The sequence below is a fragment of the Glycine max genome, chromosome 2 (genome assembly GCF_000004515.6).
Source record: "Glycine max cultivar Williams 82 chromosome 2, Glycine_max_v4.0, whole genome shotgun sequence".
Lineage (NCBI taxonomy): Eukaryota > Viridiplantae > Streptophyta > Magnoliopsida > Fabales > Fabaceae > Glycine > Glycine max.
Window position 1 is genome coordinate 8,495,977 of NC_016089.4, and position 15,196 is coordinate 8,511,172.

Sequence of the window (15,196 nt, forward strand, 5' to 3'; positions counted from 1 at the left end):
TCTTAACACGTGCTTTCTGTTGGAGTCAGAAATGCACTTATTCACTAGCACTTTGCCTTGAAGCCCCGGCAATTCGGTGGAACACCCCTTTAATGTCGATCCACTCAGATTTACTACTGCATGTCCTTCTTCATTATTCACGAGTGGTGGATGGTGGTTAATTAATACTACTATGTTGCAACAAGAAGCTTCCTAACTAGACTAGGTTGTCTAGAGAAATATCTTCCAATTCGTACATCACGTAATGAGGAAGTATAGAGCAATAAGGAATCCCCTCCTTACCAGAATTTTGTCAATCATTTACTATGTTGTTATGATATTATGACTTAGGTACTAATACCAGGATTATCATATAAGGTTTGCTTGGCTATTACTGGTTTCCTCATGAATTGTCGTCCCTAAAATGGAGAGTGATAAAAAAAAATTTGAACGAGTTTTGAAGTTTTTATGGACTAAAATGACAAATAATACGAAAGTTGCTTTATGAATGTGGTGCCAATTTGAGGTGTTAGGCTTTTATTAAAAAATGGCATTTATTCCTACTCATCCATATACGGTTACGTAGGTAGAACCTAATTGCTAAAGGCTAAAGCTACAAATTCGAAATTTTGCGTACCAAAAGAGTTTTTTATACTCATTGGTAATATTACTCTATTGATATGGACTTCGTGCTGTAGTAATGAAATTTGAACTTAAAACTATCAAAATATTTTTCCACACACAATTTCATCCTTAATGATTTAGGATCTGTTTGTATCACAGATTAGGAAGTGTAGCACAATTTCCAAAATGACATTAAGTACTGAAATTATTCGCGACACAAATAGATTAATTAGGTTCAGCCTTTTTCGCTGTGGAAAAAAAAAAATCTGATTCTGTGTTTTACATACGGAAAATATTCATTTACTTCAATCTTTTAAAGCAAGAATATTAACTGGACTGATTAAAATGGAAAACACAAGAAAATTTGAGCAAAAGTAACAAGGTTGAATGGATGGTGGTCATTTGTATAAAATAATTAATTGATAAGTTCATAGTTGACAAAATTGGTTACTTATTACAACTTTGATTAATCAAGCTAACTAGTTCTATTTACTATCCATGCAAGTACGCCAGGTCCACCTTATTTTTTTAAAAAATGACATGGCTATGAAAATATTTTCTAGAGGGTGGGGGGGAGGGGAAACTGGATCACCGATCCCAGAAAATAATACGTTTATCATAGTACACTAGGGAACGTTACCAGTTGGCTATATTTGAGCACTAAAAAGACAAAAATAGTTACATAAATATTGTAAAGTTAACTGTTTGAACCTTAGATACTAATGGTAATCTTTCTTCTTTACAGTGTGCAATGTCATTAGAAGGGTTAATGGGTTATTAATGATTGAATTATATAGTTTGTATAGTGGAGTGGTACTATTGCTAACTCAATAGCATTCTCAAGTCTATATAATTTGCTTTTAGAAACACATTAAAAAATGTAAACTGGATATGATTTATTTAACTCAACAATAAATTACATTGCAACATGGCTGTTGCCAGTTCATTAAAGAGTTCTGACATCAACAACCATATCTGCCATGGAGTTGAGCTCAAATAATGATTCTAGCTCATCAACCAGGTAAAGTAGATGAAACATCAGTTACTTGCATACCAGGTTACACCTGAACATGTGAATCATTACAAGGATTATTGGTCATAACATGACCCTGGACCAACAGGTGCCCTTCTAGCATAATAATTTGTGACAGGAGCAGCTGGAACCCCTCGTCTATTCAATAGACATCTGAAGTTTAGCAACCGGGGCAATGCAATTAAGGTAATATTTTGTGAGGTAGAATCTCTCTGACTCCATAAGCGTTCTGTGGGAAACAAGGAGTAATTAATTTTGCATAATCAAAATCAGCAGTCTGTATGTTTCAATCACACACCCCTTCTTCCCTCTTCCCCCAAAAATACAAGCTACCATCAAAGGGAATTTGATAAAGGAAAGAGGCACCATTATATAATAAAAAAGAATGATAGATTTATAAATGTAGACCTATATCTTTTATGGATCCTCAAAAGGTATAAATCAAGAAATAAGAGAGGACCAATTTTTAATTTTATAGAAGAGGGGCACTGAAATTTCTACTACCTACTTTCTGCAACAAAATCAGTTATTATATCAGGAAATGACAGCTTAAGTCCCCATGTGCTAGCTATCCCACAAGGAAAAGTGAGTAGGTTGCTCATTGACTGATACATTTTCTTTAGAATTACTAATAGCAGGTAGGAAGACATGTTTAAGAGTTAAGGAGAATGCTGTAGCAATAACACTATAAGTACACTGCAAGAATTTTGAACAACTTAGCATCAGCAAGACATGCCTACCTGCAGCTGCAGCAGCTCGAGGCCATATTGTCTGCTGAACATTGGATGTATCAGCTGTCTCACCCCACATGCAAACTTCTCCTCCAATTACAAGCTCTTGTTCAGAAGCTATATGTATTCCCTGTAGTGGCTCAGTAGTGTAGACCTCATCCCAAGGTACATCCAGATGGTCAAGATACCAGACACCCTGATTACTGTAAATGCACCTGAAACCTTTTGCAACAACCTTTGGACAAACACCAGGGCCCAACCTACAATGTTTACTTGAAATGCTTTATTCTGAAACTATGACATGTTTGGCCCTGCAATAAAACTAATTACAGATATGGAAACTCACCAGTTGTGCACTATGGTGTTTGGATGGAGCTTTGATGGAAACGTATTGAAGGTTTCCTCCCTGAGATTTTTTTTTAAAGAAAAGTCACATCTAAAAAATGTATCTTCATTTAAAGAACATGCACTAAACAGAACAGTTACTTATTGATTTGCGCATAAACTATACTGTTCATACTGTTCCAAGCATATGCAAACTAGTAGTGGCATTTGAATGTTGAAATATTGATGTTTTCAACATGAGGGATTAGGATGGAAAGATACTCGGGTGAAGCAGACACTAAGGACAAATTAAGGGTACAAATAAGGTTTTCTAGTTATAATACCACATATATACAGATCATACCAGTTCACTGGACTCCAATTTTTCGAAACAGCCATCTCTTGGGCCTTCAGTACAAAATATTGATAGGCATCTCTAGTGGTCATGTTGTGACTCTGAAGCCTGCATTCATGTAATGGTCAAGATACAGAATAAATGTCACATCTATAAATAGTACCTTTACACTCACAATTAATCAGAATCACTATGGTTGTTAACTTATCTGGAAATTGACAACCACCTCAATGCTCAGTACCAAAAATGGTGTGAGAAAGAGGGGAGAAAAGAACAAAAAATTGAGTAGCTAATTCTTCCTATTAATGATTAAAAACACTAATATAAAACTGTTCATGTGTCAATTGTTGGCTCATGTCATGACATGGTAATAGAGCCTTTATGATCAAGTGTTCTAGAGGTCAATCATTGCTGGCCCCATTCTTGATCCTTCCAATAAAAAAATCAAATTTCAACACTAGGTAAATGGGCTTATGCATTTGTCCATCCTCCAAGCCCAGATGGCGGTTTCATGAGGGGATGTGTTAAAGAGATATAATTTAAAACCATTCATGTATCTCCAACTAACAACTTAAGCTTTTGGGAATTCAGATTATTGGTTCATGACAACTTCAAAGCGAATAATCCAAAAAAATTTAGTTGATTCCAAAAGATGAAAAATAAAGTCACTCAAATATGGCCTCAGAAATCCCTCCCAATTAACAAAAATGCAAGGTTTGATATGAAATTATTTCTGCAAGGCACACCCACCATGTGCCAAGTCATAGATTTCAGCTGCCAGAACAAGCGAGCCTACTAGAATAGACAAGAACCAAGATGGGCTATAAGTTCTGATATCATGTTAAATTTCAGTTTAAAACCAATTGACACTAAATGAAGTTGTCCAACAGATATATAAGTTGCATCCTAAGAATTGAGGTAGACGATGTGGGACTTCCTAACACTTTACACATAAAAAGTTTTAGTTGAATTTCCAAAAACTGTACATAAATGGCTAAACAAAAAGTCATCATAGAATTTAACATATGAGTTTAACAAGTTAATGTTAGTACCATTCCTTTACATGAGAAGTACTACTCCAGCAATCTGTCAAACAAAACATAATTTCACATCAATTAGCATTGATACAAATATCTTCAACATTTCAACAATCATGTAAAGTCTACTTTATTATACTTGATATATTATAAATTTACGAAGTCACACACATGGTCCCTGCTATGAAACCACTTCTAAATAGACAAAATACCCATATTAAGGAACTTGAGGGATTTTCAAACTTCAATGTTAAATAAACTCATGGAAACTAAGTGTGTGGACTGCTAGAGGCCCCCTTGAAATGTGAATCCCAATCCTCTTCAAGGTTTCTAAATATTGGAAAGAAAAAAGCACATGAAAAACAATTCTGAGGAAACATCAGTTCCATGGATTTTTAATATAAAGAACTTTCAATTCAGAGAGATGTACATGTATGATGTATCTGCTCTTGCAACCCTCATAATATCTGAACTTAGATTACTTTATTCCATTGATAAATTTAGTAAAGATAAACTCATAACAATCACAAGTTTGCACAGAAGCATCAACCTACAATAGCAGTTTTTAACATAATATTGAAGATAGCAATGTGGGACCATTAGAATATAGATTTCAAACAAGGAAAAAAGTCGGTGGTAGGCGTATCCAACAGCATCAATGATTTATCTGTTGCTCTGATAATTGACATATATTCCTATCATTTGTAGTTGAGGGCGAGCCCTGGTGCAGCGGTAAAGTTGTGCCTTGGTGACTTGTTGGTCATGGGTTCGAATCCGGAAACAGTCTCTTTGCATATGCAAGGGTAAGGCTGCGTACAATATCCCTCCCCCATACCTTCGCATAGCGAAGAGCCTCTGGGCAATGGGGTACGAAGTTTTTTATTCCTATCATTTGTAGTTATTTTGGGGCAATTATGTGGTATCTTTTATGTTTTTAGCTTTGTTTGTGTTCCTCTTACTTAGGTTTTGAATAAAAGCTTAGTTTGTTTAGAATTTTCTACTTTTTACGCTTGATCTTGGGTTGTTTGTTTGTGTTTTGTAGAAAATTTGATGAAGGACCATTTGGAGAAGAGTTGAAAAGCTTTAGCACCATTTTGGAAGGAAAAGAAAAGAGATAAATTTGAGATTTTACTGCCAAGGATTAAACTTTGGTACAGCTTAAGCCCAACTTTGGAGGAAAAATATGGATGCTACTGTGCTTAAGCCTGAAAGTTTGATGCAGCTTAATCAAAAACTGGCATGCTTAAGGGTCGTGCTTAAGCCGCACTAAAGTTGCAGGCTTAAGCACCATAACATCCATGTTTTTCCTCCAAAGTTGAACTTAAGCCGTACCAAAGTGGTAGGATTAAGCCTTGGCAGAATTTATCTCTTTTTTTTTTCCTTCCAAAATGCTGCTAAAGCTTGTTAACTCTTCTCCAAATGGTCCTTTCAAATTTTCTACAAAACATGAAAAAAAAAACCCAAGATCAAGCATAAAAAGTAGAAAATTAGAAAATTCTAAACAAACTAAGCTTTTATTCAAAACTTAAGAGGAACACAAAGCTCAAAAACATAAAAGATAGTTCATAATTGCCCCCAAAATAACAACAAAATGTAGGAATATATGACAATTATCACTCTCCATTCTCATATAGCATTTATCAGTTCAGAAATTGGCTTAAAGACATAATAATGATAAAAAAAAAACCATTTTCCCTCATTTAAACGAATTTAGCTTTTAGTTCAAGTGGTTCGTTGGCAAGTTGCAAGAAGGAAACCATTTAGATTGACCTGTATTAACTTCATCACCACCCAAGTGAAATAGCTCAAATGGGAAAATCTTTCTCATATCTACAAAATTTATAAAAAGAGAAAGATAGTCAGTTTATGTGTGTTGAGAGAGAGGAGCACAATACACAAATAGAAGATGTTGGGATAAGCTGGTTTAACAATCCACATAATATTAATAATATAACAAGATATATCAAGGACAAGAATATTAACAATATAACAAGATATATGAAGGACAAGATTAAGTGGCTGAAGAACAAGAATAAAGATGCATAACTTGATGCATGCATGTTTTATTTATGCAGAAACAAACAATAAAAGAAAAATGAAGAAAGCATAAGAAAGTATATTTCCCTCATATAATCTCCCATTTCAGCAAGACTGGATTAAAACTTTGAAACTAACAAAGGGGATGTTAGGTAAAACAGAGAAATAGAAAAGGAAAACTAAAATAGTAATTTTATGGGAATCTCCAACAAAATTCTTAATTATATCTATGGTAGTATGGTAGTTTGATGTCAACAATATGATTAAAAAGGATATAACAATTGAACTGCTTCATTGTAAGGAAAGGGGTATTTTTAGAATGTTATTGATTACTTTCCTGGAGGTACAGTAGACATATGCAATCATAACCATGGCCAAAATAGTTAAAAACTCCAATTGGATTACTTGATTCTCTTTGGTGTTTCAATATGGTTAGCAAACATTTGGATTCCTAATCCATTGTCCAGCTACTTAAGCAGGTCATAGCAAACCAAATCTTTAGAGTAAACACACTATAATTTTTTTACTTGTAAAAGATAGACAACAAAGTAACTAGAGCAAAATTTTGAGAAAAACTATAGGCGCAATATCAGTAAAATAATAACTATTTTATTAATTATTTACTCCAAAGTCACACTATCTATAAAAGTAAAAACAAAAGAATATTAGTATTATTAAATATAGATGACTAATATAGTATCAAGAAAATGTCATAAGTTATTATTACAAATAATGTATTATTGTTATTGTATTTCATATATCATAAAACAAGGCAAACTACTTTTTAGCCATGATTGGTAATTTGGTATCAGAAATCCATTATTTCAACCCTTAAAATTATCAATTCAAGAAATAACAATTTAATGTCCTTCATTCTCAAATTAAACAATGATACCTGACAGTTGTTTAAAATAATGCATTTTTACATATGCATATTCAGGTAAGGTAACAATTAACAAACACGGAAATACCACCACTGCCATGTTAAAATAGAAGATGAAAATTATCAAAGACTGTTAAATTAAATGAGAAAAAAGATAAATGACTTGCAACTGAATATTAAATGGTGTCTCTAATAGACTCTAAGCATGTTATATAACTAAAATTACTGATATATTCAACTTGTTTATGATATAATCTTCCCAATATATTGTTTAGCAAGAATTCAAGAAGTCATAATGATATTCAATAGAGGAGAAAGTTAATAAATGTAATGCATAAATCAGAAAAGAACTTAACAAGTGTGGGGCTTAAGGTTTTATAAGAACTTAACCTGTCAAAATACCAGAAATGACATCAAAAGTAAAGTTCTTTGAAACATCTAGTGGCTCCCTACAGTAAGGTGATGGCCAAAGATCAGGATATCCAGCACCCCTACAAAAAGAAAAAAAAAACCTTAAGAATTTGCTATGAATGCTACTTGTCAGTAAAAAATATAAATATTAAATTGCTGCAGTAACAATTAAAGTCCAAATTAATAAAACTAATTGATTAAAAAAAACTAATTGAATAAAAATTCAGGTAATAATCAGACCAAGCAAATATGAAAAGGAGAAAAATCAATTGCTTGCTAAAATAAACAAAATTTGTATTCTATGTCAATCCTAGCAAGTACCAATCATTGGAGGAATGAGTTTAGCACAGACCAATATTCAACATCGAACTTCCTTTAATGGAAGCACTCAACTCAATGAAGTTACAGTTTGCAAGCTAGAATAAACTTTTCTATGGACAATTCTTTCTTAAAAGAAATATTTATAAATTTTGAAAAGTAAAATAAATTTTTTGGGTCTCCAGGTGTCACAATAACAAAGCCAATTATTATCATACTATCAGGTCATACTTAATAAATAAAAATGACCAAGGCATGTGCTTTACCATGATTCTGCATGACCAGGGACATCCACTTCTGCCATCACATTTATGCCTGAAATAAATCATGCAAATACTCAATAAATATACGATCATCAATATTTTAAAAGCCTTAAGAAATAGCCTTATAAAGGTATGAAGATTCACTTTTATTTTTATTAACGTATTTTGCATGATACAAAGAATACGAAAGAGAAAAAAGGAAAAATAAAACACTAAATTTCGAAATCATGATCAACACAAAATGCTTAGGATATTATTTAGCAGAAAATTTGGAAAAGGAATTTGAAGATACCTTACCTCTCATTTTGGCAAAGCTTTATATCAACATACCGTGAAGCAAGAAAAGAAAACACAATATTTGTCAATGATAGATTAAGAAATCCAACTCAAAGTAACTGGAAACTAACAATTCAATAAAAGTAAAAGGTATTCCACTAGTAGCTTTTCTTGTCCCCTTTACACAATTTCAAATGAAAATTTACATTTAACTATTTCCAGTTCAAAATTGCTTGTCATAGAAAAATAAGTGACAAGTTTAAAATAGAATAATTGAGGTGGCAAAATTATTTACAACTGGACAGTTTGAGACAGAGATAATTTTATCAAAGACTTGACAGATAATTTATTTCAACTTGCTGTTCCTTTCGTAAAATTTCTTTTGTGAGGAAGATAGTTAAAACAAGAAGAACAAAAATTAATTTGGATAAGATGAGTCTTACTTGACAATTTCATATGCATCTTCTACTGTATAACGTTCCCACTTTGTATATGAACCTTTCCACAAGTTTGGATATGTAGGTACCTCAAGAGGAAATGACTGTTCATCTATGATGTGCCAATGTAGAACATTCTGTGAAGCATTAATTTTTCATATTCAGCATTACATGAAAAGAAAAGAAAAAAAAGCATGGAAGAAAAATGAAAGAAACATAGAACATATATCTTACAAGTTTAGCATAGGACATAGATTCAATAATCTGCTTAATTACATTAATAGGTAAATAGTGCCTTGATGTATCTGCAAAAATAGACAAATAAAAAAATCATGTGTCAATATCTTCTGATCGTAAAACCGCTAGCAGAATAAAATATCTTCTCTTTAAAAACATTGTGCCTCACCCAGCATAAGCCCACGATATGCAAATCTAGGTTTATCTTGGATGGACCAAGGTGCCTTGTATATTTTTACTGTTTTAGTTGTATAATCGAAAGAACACAACTGGCTGAATGTCTGGGGCATCATGCAAAGACAACAACAGTTCAGTCTTCATTTTTCAATGTAAAAATACAGATAAACTAATACTTTGAGCAATTTACTATATGTATGACACTACATATACATGTTAGGGCAGGGTTTATACTTCCACAGTATCAAGATCAACAATGTTAAGGTATAATAAGGAATACATTCTAGTAAATTGCTGAAATCTTATCCCGAATGCAAGGACACGGCAAATTATAGATTTACCAATCAAATGGAGAAAAACAAACCTAAAATATGAAAAATGGAGAATGGAGATACATGTTAGAAACTATCTTAAAGAGTATATGTCACAACTCATCCAGAGATATCCAGTATCTACAATTCCAGTAATCAGATATGAAATAAAGTCATCAAGCATCACAAGTTTAAGCACTACACAAGAACTAACTGCTCTCCATTCATCAATCTGCAGTCTTTACATCCTCACCATCTGCCCACCTCTGCTCCTCCACTTCAAACCACCAAATAAAGTAAAAAAGAAAAAGAAGAAATAAACAGTTTGAGCTGATTGAGTTGCAAATATTATACATATTACATACCTCTAATCCGCGTAATGCACCATAAACTGTATTTGCCTACAATAAACAAAATCACAAAATAGGATTACATACAACCATGCAGAATGACTAACAATCACATAATTTACTTTATTTGTTCAAGTCCAAAAATAACCTCCTGTCAAAAAACAAAAGTCCAAAAATAACCAGCCAAGCACGACTCTACCTCATTCTTTAATTAAAAAAAATCAATAATAATTTTCTTTTCCTTTTATGCAACAATTGCTTGAGTAAATTACAAGGCGAATATGTAAAACACAAGTTAAGATATGCATTGTACTGTAATCTTAGAAAGAAAACGAAAGTGCTTGATTGAATTGCTTCTAGTACGGGAAAGTAGGAAGATTCTTCAAAAACAACAAAAAAAAGGAAAGAAAGATAAAATAAAACCGAAACCAACTTCAATTCAGCTTTTGGCACTCCGAAAAGATGGATAATTTTTAGAGCCATTCAGCTGTTTTCAGATCAACAGTGTCTATACCATGCAGGATACAAAACAAAATAGCATCGAATATCCAAAATTCATTAAGAAAAAAAAAACTAAAACTAAAATCCAAAAATCGTAATCAACAATGCACCTCACCTCAATTGTGACTTGGGAAGATTCCTTGGCTTTGGGAACCAGCAAGGTATAGCTTTCATCCACTCCAAATTGAAGCTGCAAACAGAAAAAAAAAAAAAAAAAAAGTTCTCGCTCAGTTGAACCCCACGTTGACTAATGAGAAGACTAAAACAATGTATACAAGTAAGTAACAATCCCCAGTTCAATGGCTAGTTTTTGGAATCAAGTTATCCCAAGCCCAAACCCTCACCTCCTCGTTGTCTGAACGAACAGTGATTTTCAAAGTGTCAACATCGAATGCCGAAACAGAAGACACCAATCGTTCCCTCAGCTTTCTGAAGAAACTAAACCCGACACCGGTGTGCTTGAACACGATCCCTCTGTATCGGTCGAAGGCGGCTCTGAGAATGGCGGAGCCGCCGCCGTTGCCGGCGACGGAGAGCGTGAGGGCGGGGTCAACGGAGAGAGCGTCGACGCCGAAAGTGTACTCTGCGGGAAGGGGCCAGAGGTAGGTGAGGGAATCAATATCATCATCACTATCGAGTGGGGCCCCCCCTCGCGGCGGCACAGTAAGTGAGGTAACTGAAATAATGAGGAAGAAGAAGAGAAAGAGAAGAGAGGTGGTGGGTTTGAAGAACAAGAGAAACATGGTTGCAGAATTCACTAAGGTTTTAATAATTTAGTCAGTATACATGTTACTGATATGCGTCACAACTTACTATTTAATAAATTCTTACGTATACAAACTACTTTCTCTTTCTCATTAATAATAAATTAATCTTAATATTTATTATATATTTTATTATTAAATGCATTTAAAATTTGTATTTATTATTAGTAGTATTAAATAAATTCATGCATATACAAACTACTTTATCTTTCTCATTAATGTTTTGGTTTAATAATAAATGTATTTTAATATTTATTAGACTTAAATATATTTTTAATTCTCAGTATCTAATGTGTTTTTTATTTTGTCCTTACTTTTTTTATTTTTAATTCTTTTAAATTATGTTTATTTTATTTTTTTTCCTTATAATATTATAACATTTTTTTATTATTTATGATTATTTATAATATTTTGAGGACTATAAACAAAATAAATATAACTTACAAAGATTAAAACCATAATTATTTTTTAAAAAAATACATTAAATTAGAAGGACTGTAAATATATTTAAACTTATTTATTATAATTTTTTTATTAAATACATTTAAATGTTTTATTTATTATTAGTAGTATTATTAAATGAATTCTTGCACTACTTTCTCTTTTTGTCAGTAATGCTCTGACTTAATAATAAATGCTTCTTAATATTTATTATATATTTTATTATTAAATACATTTAAATGTTTTATTTATTATTATTATGGTAATAAATGCATTATTAACTCCATCTAATATGTATAGTAAGATTTCAAATCAAATTGACTAACTTTTCATAACTGGTTGAAATATGCTTGAAAAAGTATTTAGAAAAGTGCCCACTAAATTTTAACAATATCTTCTTATTGGTAAAAAAATTCAAAATCACATTTTTTTTAAATGAGTTTAATTTTTATCAATTAAATCAGACTTTATTGATATTAAATTATTATATTTTTAATAATGTATACTAACTTGTTTTATTTATTTATTTATGTTAACAACTTATACCATCAATGCACTTTAACATAATCTTATACCATGCACTTTAAGATAATCTCTAATCACAATTTTGAATGTTTTACCTCTTTCACATGCTATCTAACTTTGAACCTATCATTTATCTCTTCAAAGTTCACATGTTTTTCATTTCTCTAAATTATATTGTCAAAATTGTCTTTATGCATACAATAATAATTACACTTTTTTTTAACTTTAATTATTCATTTAATCCCTATAATTTCCAAACTTATCCCTTTTAAGTCCTTATAGTTAATAAGTGAATTTTTTTAGTCCCTGAAATTTATATTTATATTTTAATTCTCAAAAAGTCTTTGCCGTTACAATTCTTTAACTAGTGGAGTTAAAAAAATTAACCACAATGACCTTTTGCAAACTAAAATGTAAATGCATGTGACTAAAAAATTCACTTGTTAACTATAAAGACTAAAAAAGATAAGTTTAAAAATTATAGGAATTAAATGAATAATTAAAACCTTTTTTTTAATTCATAGCAAGTACACTATAAATAGAGTCTTCATTTGACTGGTTAAATTATTGTTAATATTTTAACATATTAAAGTAATGCTTATTTTATGTAAAAAAAAATGTAATTTCTATTCTAATGTAAAAAAAAGTAGGCAATTTCATGGGGTACCTAGCATTTTTTCTGGGATACCCAACAATTTTTAAAAATGTCGAAAATACCTTTATGGGTATTTTCGGTTATAAATAGGAGGTTTTGTTTTTCATTTCTGCAACGTTTTTTTTTTTTCGCAAAATCTCACACCCTTAGTATAAGTTATTTTTGTTAGCTTCTGTTAGCCTCCTTTTCTGAGCGTCTTTTGTCTTTGATGGTGTACATGTGTTGTTGATGAAGATACAGTGAAGTTGGATGGTTATTCATCGTCGGAGAAGAAAAGGTATGCAAAAAAATTTTAGAAACATACGGATTGATGATCCATATGAACTATACAAATTGTCCATCTGTATAGGTCATACAGATTACTGATCCGTAGGTTTTAATTTTTTTAAAATAATTTAAATAAAATTTTCTGAATTGTATATTTAATTTGTTTTGTATTTTATATTTTTTAATAGTTTTAGCAACTTTAGAAATATTGATTTGGTGATATTATTTTATAGTGGTATAAAAAATGTATTTAGTAATTAGATTGGTAAAAAATGATTATATATATATATATATATATATATATATATATATATATATATAAAGTTTTAAAAATTTCTAAAACTAACATTAGATTGGTTAAAAATTAATTTAGTAATTAATTAAAAATAATTTAATAATTAGATTGGTAAAAGTAATATTAGATTGCTAAAACAATTTTGTGTATACATTTAACTAAATTATGTATTTACATATTTAACTGAATTATGTATTTTAATGTTTATTATAGTGATTAATAATTAAACAAATTTGGTATTTTATTGAATAATGTATTTATTAGAATTATATGATATTTATTGAATAATGTATTTATTAAAATTTATATGATATTTTAATGAAAATATATAGTGAAAATGTAGTATGTGCTAAATGATGTACAATACTTTTTTTTTATAATTTTGTATAGAGTTATATTTATGTCGATAACAAATAAGGTGATTGTATAAATTTTTTAAGTTGTATTTTGTTTATCATTGAATTTGATAAATGTTTTATTAAGATGGACGAAGAATACTGAATGTATGATAGTATCATGTCTTATGCTTTTTATACTTCTCAGGTATTTGTCTAATTTGTTGTTGGTACAGTAATTATGTTACATAAATGTTTATTGATCTCAGACCTTTTTTGAATTGTGTTATAATTGTTTGCTAGCCGTGATGAAGTTTTACATTAGGCTCGATCAGTGGCTCATGACATTGAATTTGTTGTTGTGATAATGAGGTCAGACACCAATACTAGTGTTAGAGGAAGGTCCTCATTTCTGTTAATAGTTTGCGAAAGGAGTAGTGAGTTTAAGCCTAAGAAGATTGATTTGGTAAGAACATGCACTGACACTAGAAAATGTGGATGCCCATTTAAATTATGTGCAAAGCCAGATTTTGGAGGAGAAGGATGGATGATGAAGTTAATTTGTGGGGTTCACAATCATGAAATGAAAAAGTCATTAGTTGGACATCCATATGTGGGTCGACTGACTAAAGATGAGAATATTGTTGTTGCTGATATGACAAAGTCCATGGTGAAACCAAGAAATATTCTCTTGACAATGAAGGAGCACAATGTCAGTAGTTATACAACAATCAAACAAATTTACAATGCCAGACATGCTTACCATTTTCCCATAAGAAGGAGTAACACTGAAATGCAATAGCTCATGATGTTACTTGACAAAGATCAATATATTCATTAGCATAGGATGAAGGATGAAAATGTTGTACGTGACTTGTTTTGGAGTCATCCTAATGTAGTCAAATTAACCAATTCTTGTAATTTGGTTTTTTTGATTGACAGTACCTACAAAACAAATAGGTACAAACTGTTGTTGCTTGATATTGTTGGTGTTACACCAACAGGAATGACATTCTCTGCTGCTTTTGCTTACTTGGAAGGAGAACATTTTAATAATGTTGTTTGGGCTCTACAACGGTTTTGGGGTCTTTTCATGAGAGTTGATGCACTCCCAGGGTTATTGTTATTGTTATCGACAAAGATTTGTCTTTGATGAATGCAATGAGAATTGTATTCTCAAATGCTATGAACTTATTGTGTCGGTTTCACATTGACAAGAATGTGAAGGCAAAGTGCAAAACCCTGATTGGCTTAAAAGAATGCATGAGATTATGTCATGAAGGCTTGGGGGAGTTAGGTTGACTATCCATGTGAGAGTTCTTTTGATGAATACCTTAAAAACTTTGAAATGGTTTGCTCTCTGTGGTCTATGTTTGTGGACTATGTGTGTCAAACATAGGTGATTTCGCACAAAGAAAAATTTATAAAAGCATAGACCAACAAAGTGATGCATCTAGGATACACAACCACTAACAGGTATGAATATTTTTTTTGTTTGTGGTGATTTGTTTAAGTGTTGACTTAAATAAAAATATTGCAATTGTTTATACGTTGTTGTATATTTCATTTGTAGGGTTGAGAGTGCTCATTGGTCATTAAAGAGACTCCGACAAAACTCTATTGGTGACAT

General features: G+C 31.3%; 1 protein-coding gene and 1 non-coding gene across 2 annotated transcripts; both read right to left on the bottom strand.

Moving 5' to 3' along the window:
* Nucleotides 1–1,474: 1,474 nt before the first annotated feature.
* Nucleotides 1,475–11,090, bottom strand: LOC100790700 (beta-hexosaminidase 1). Its single transcript, XM_003518614.5, has 15 exons — nucleotides 10,629–11,090; nucleotides 10,400–10,474; nucleotides 9,799–9,834; nucleotides 9,115–9,226; nucleotides 8,943–9,013; nucleotides 8,715–8,845; nucleotides 8,293–8,309; nucleotides 7,999–8,047; nucleotides 7,394–7,494; nucleotides 5,854–5,913; nucleotides 4,099–4,132; nucleotides 3,056–3,154; nucleotides 2,714–2,773; nucleotides 2,377–2,627; nucleotides 1,475–1,865 (listed from the first exon to the last, which is right to left on the bottom strand). The coding sequence occupies exons 1-15, from the start codon at nucleotides 11,025–11,027 to the stop codon at nucleotides 1,693–1,695; spliced, it is 1,668 nt and encodes a 555-aa protein (XP_003518662.1). The 5' UTR covers nucleotides 11,028–11,090; the 3' UTR covers nucleotides 1,475–1,692.
* On the bottom strand, nucleotides 5,230–5,419 carry MIR9735 (microRNA MIR9735). The gene is given in 1 exon segment (NR_126772.1): nucleotides 5,230–5,419. It is a non-coding gene; the product is annotated as a microRNA MIR9735 (primary transcript).
* Nucleotides 11,091–15,196: the final 4,106 nt, after the last annotated feature.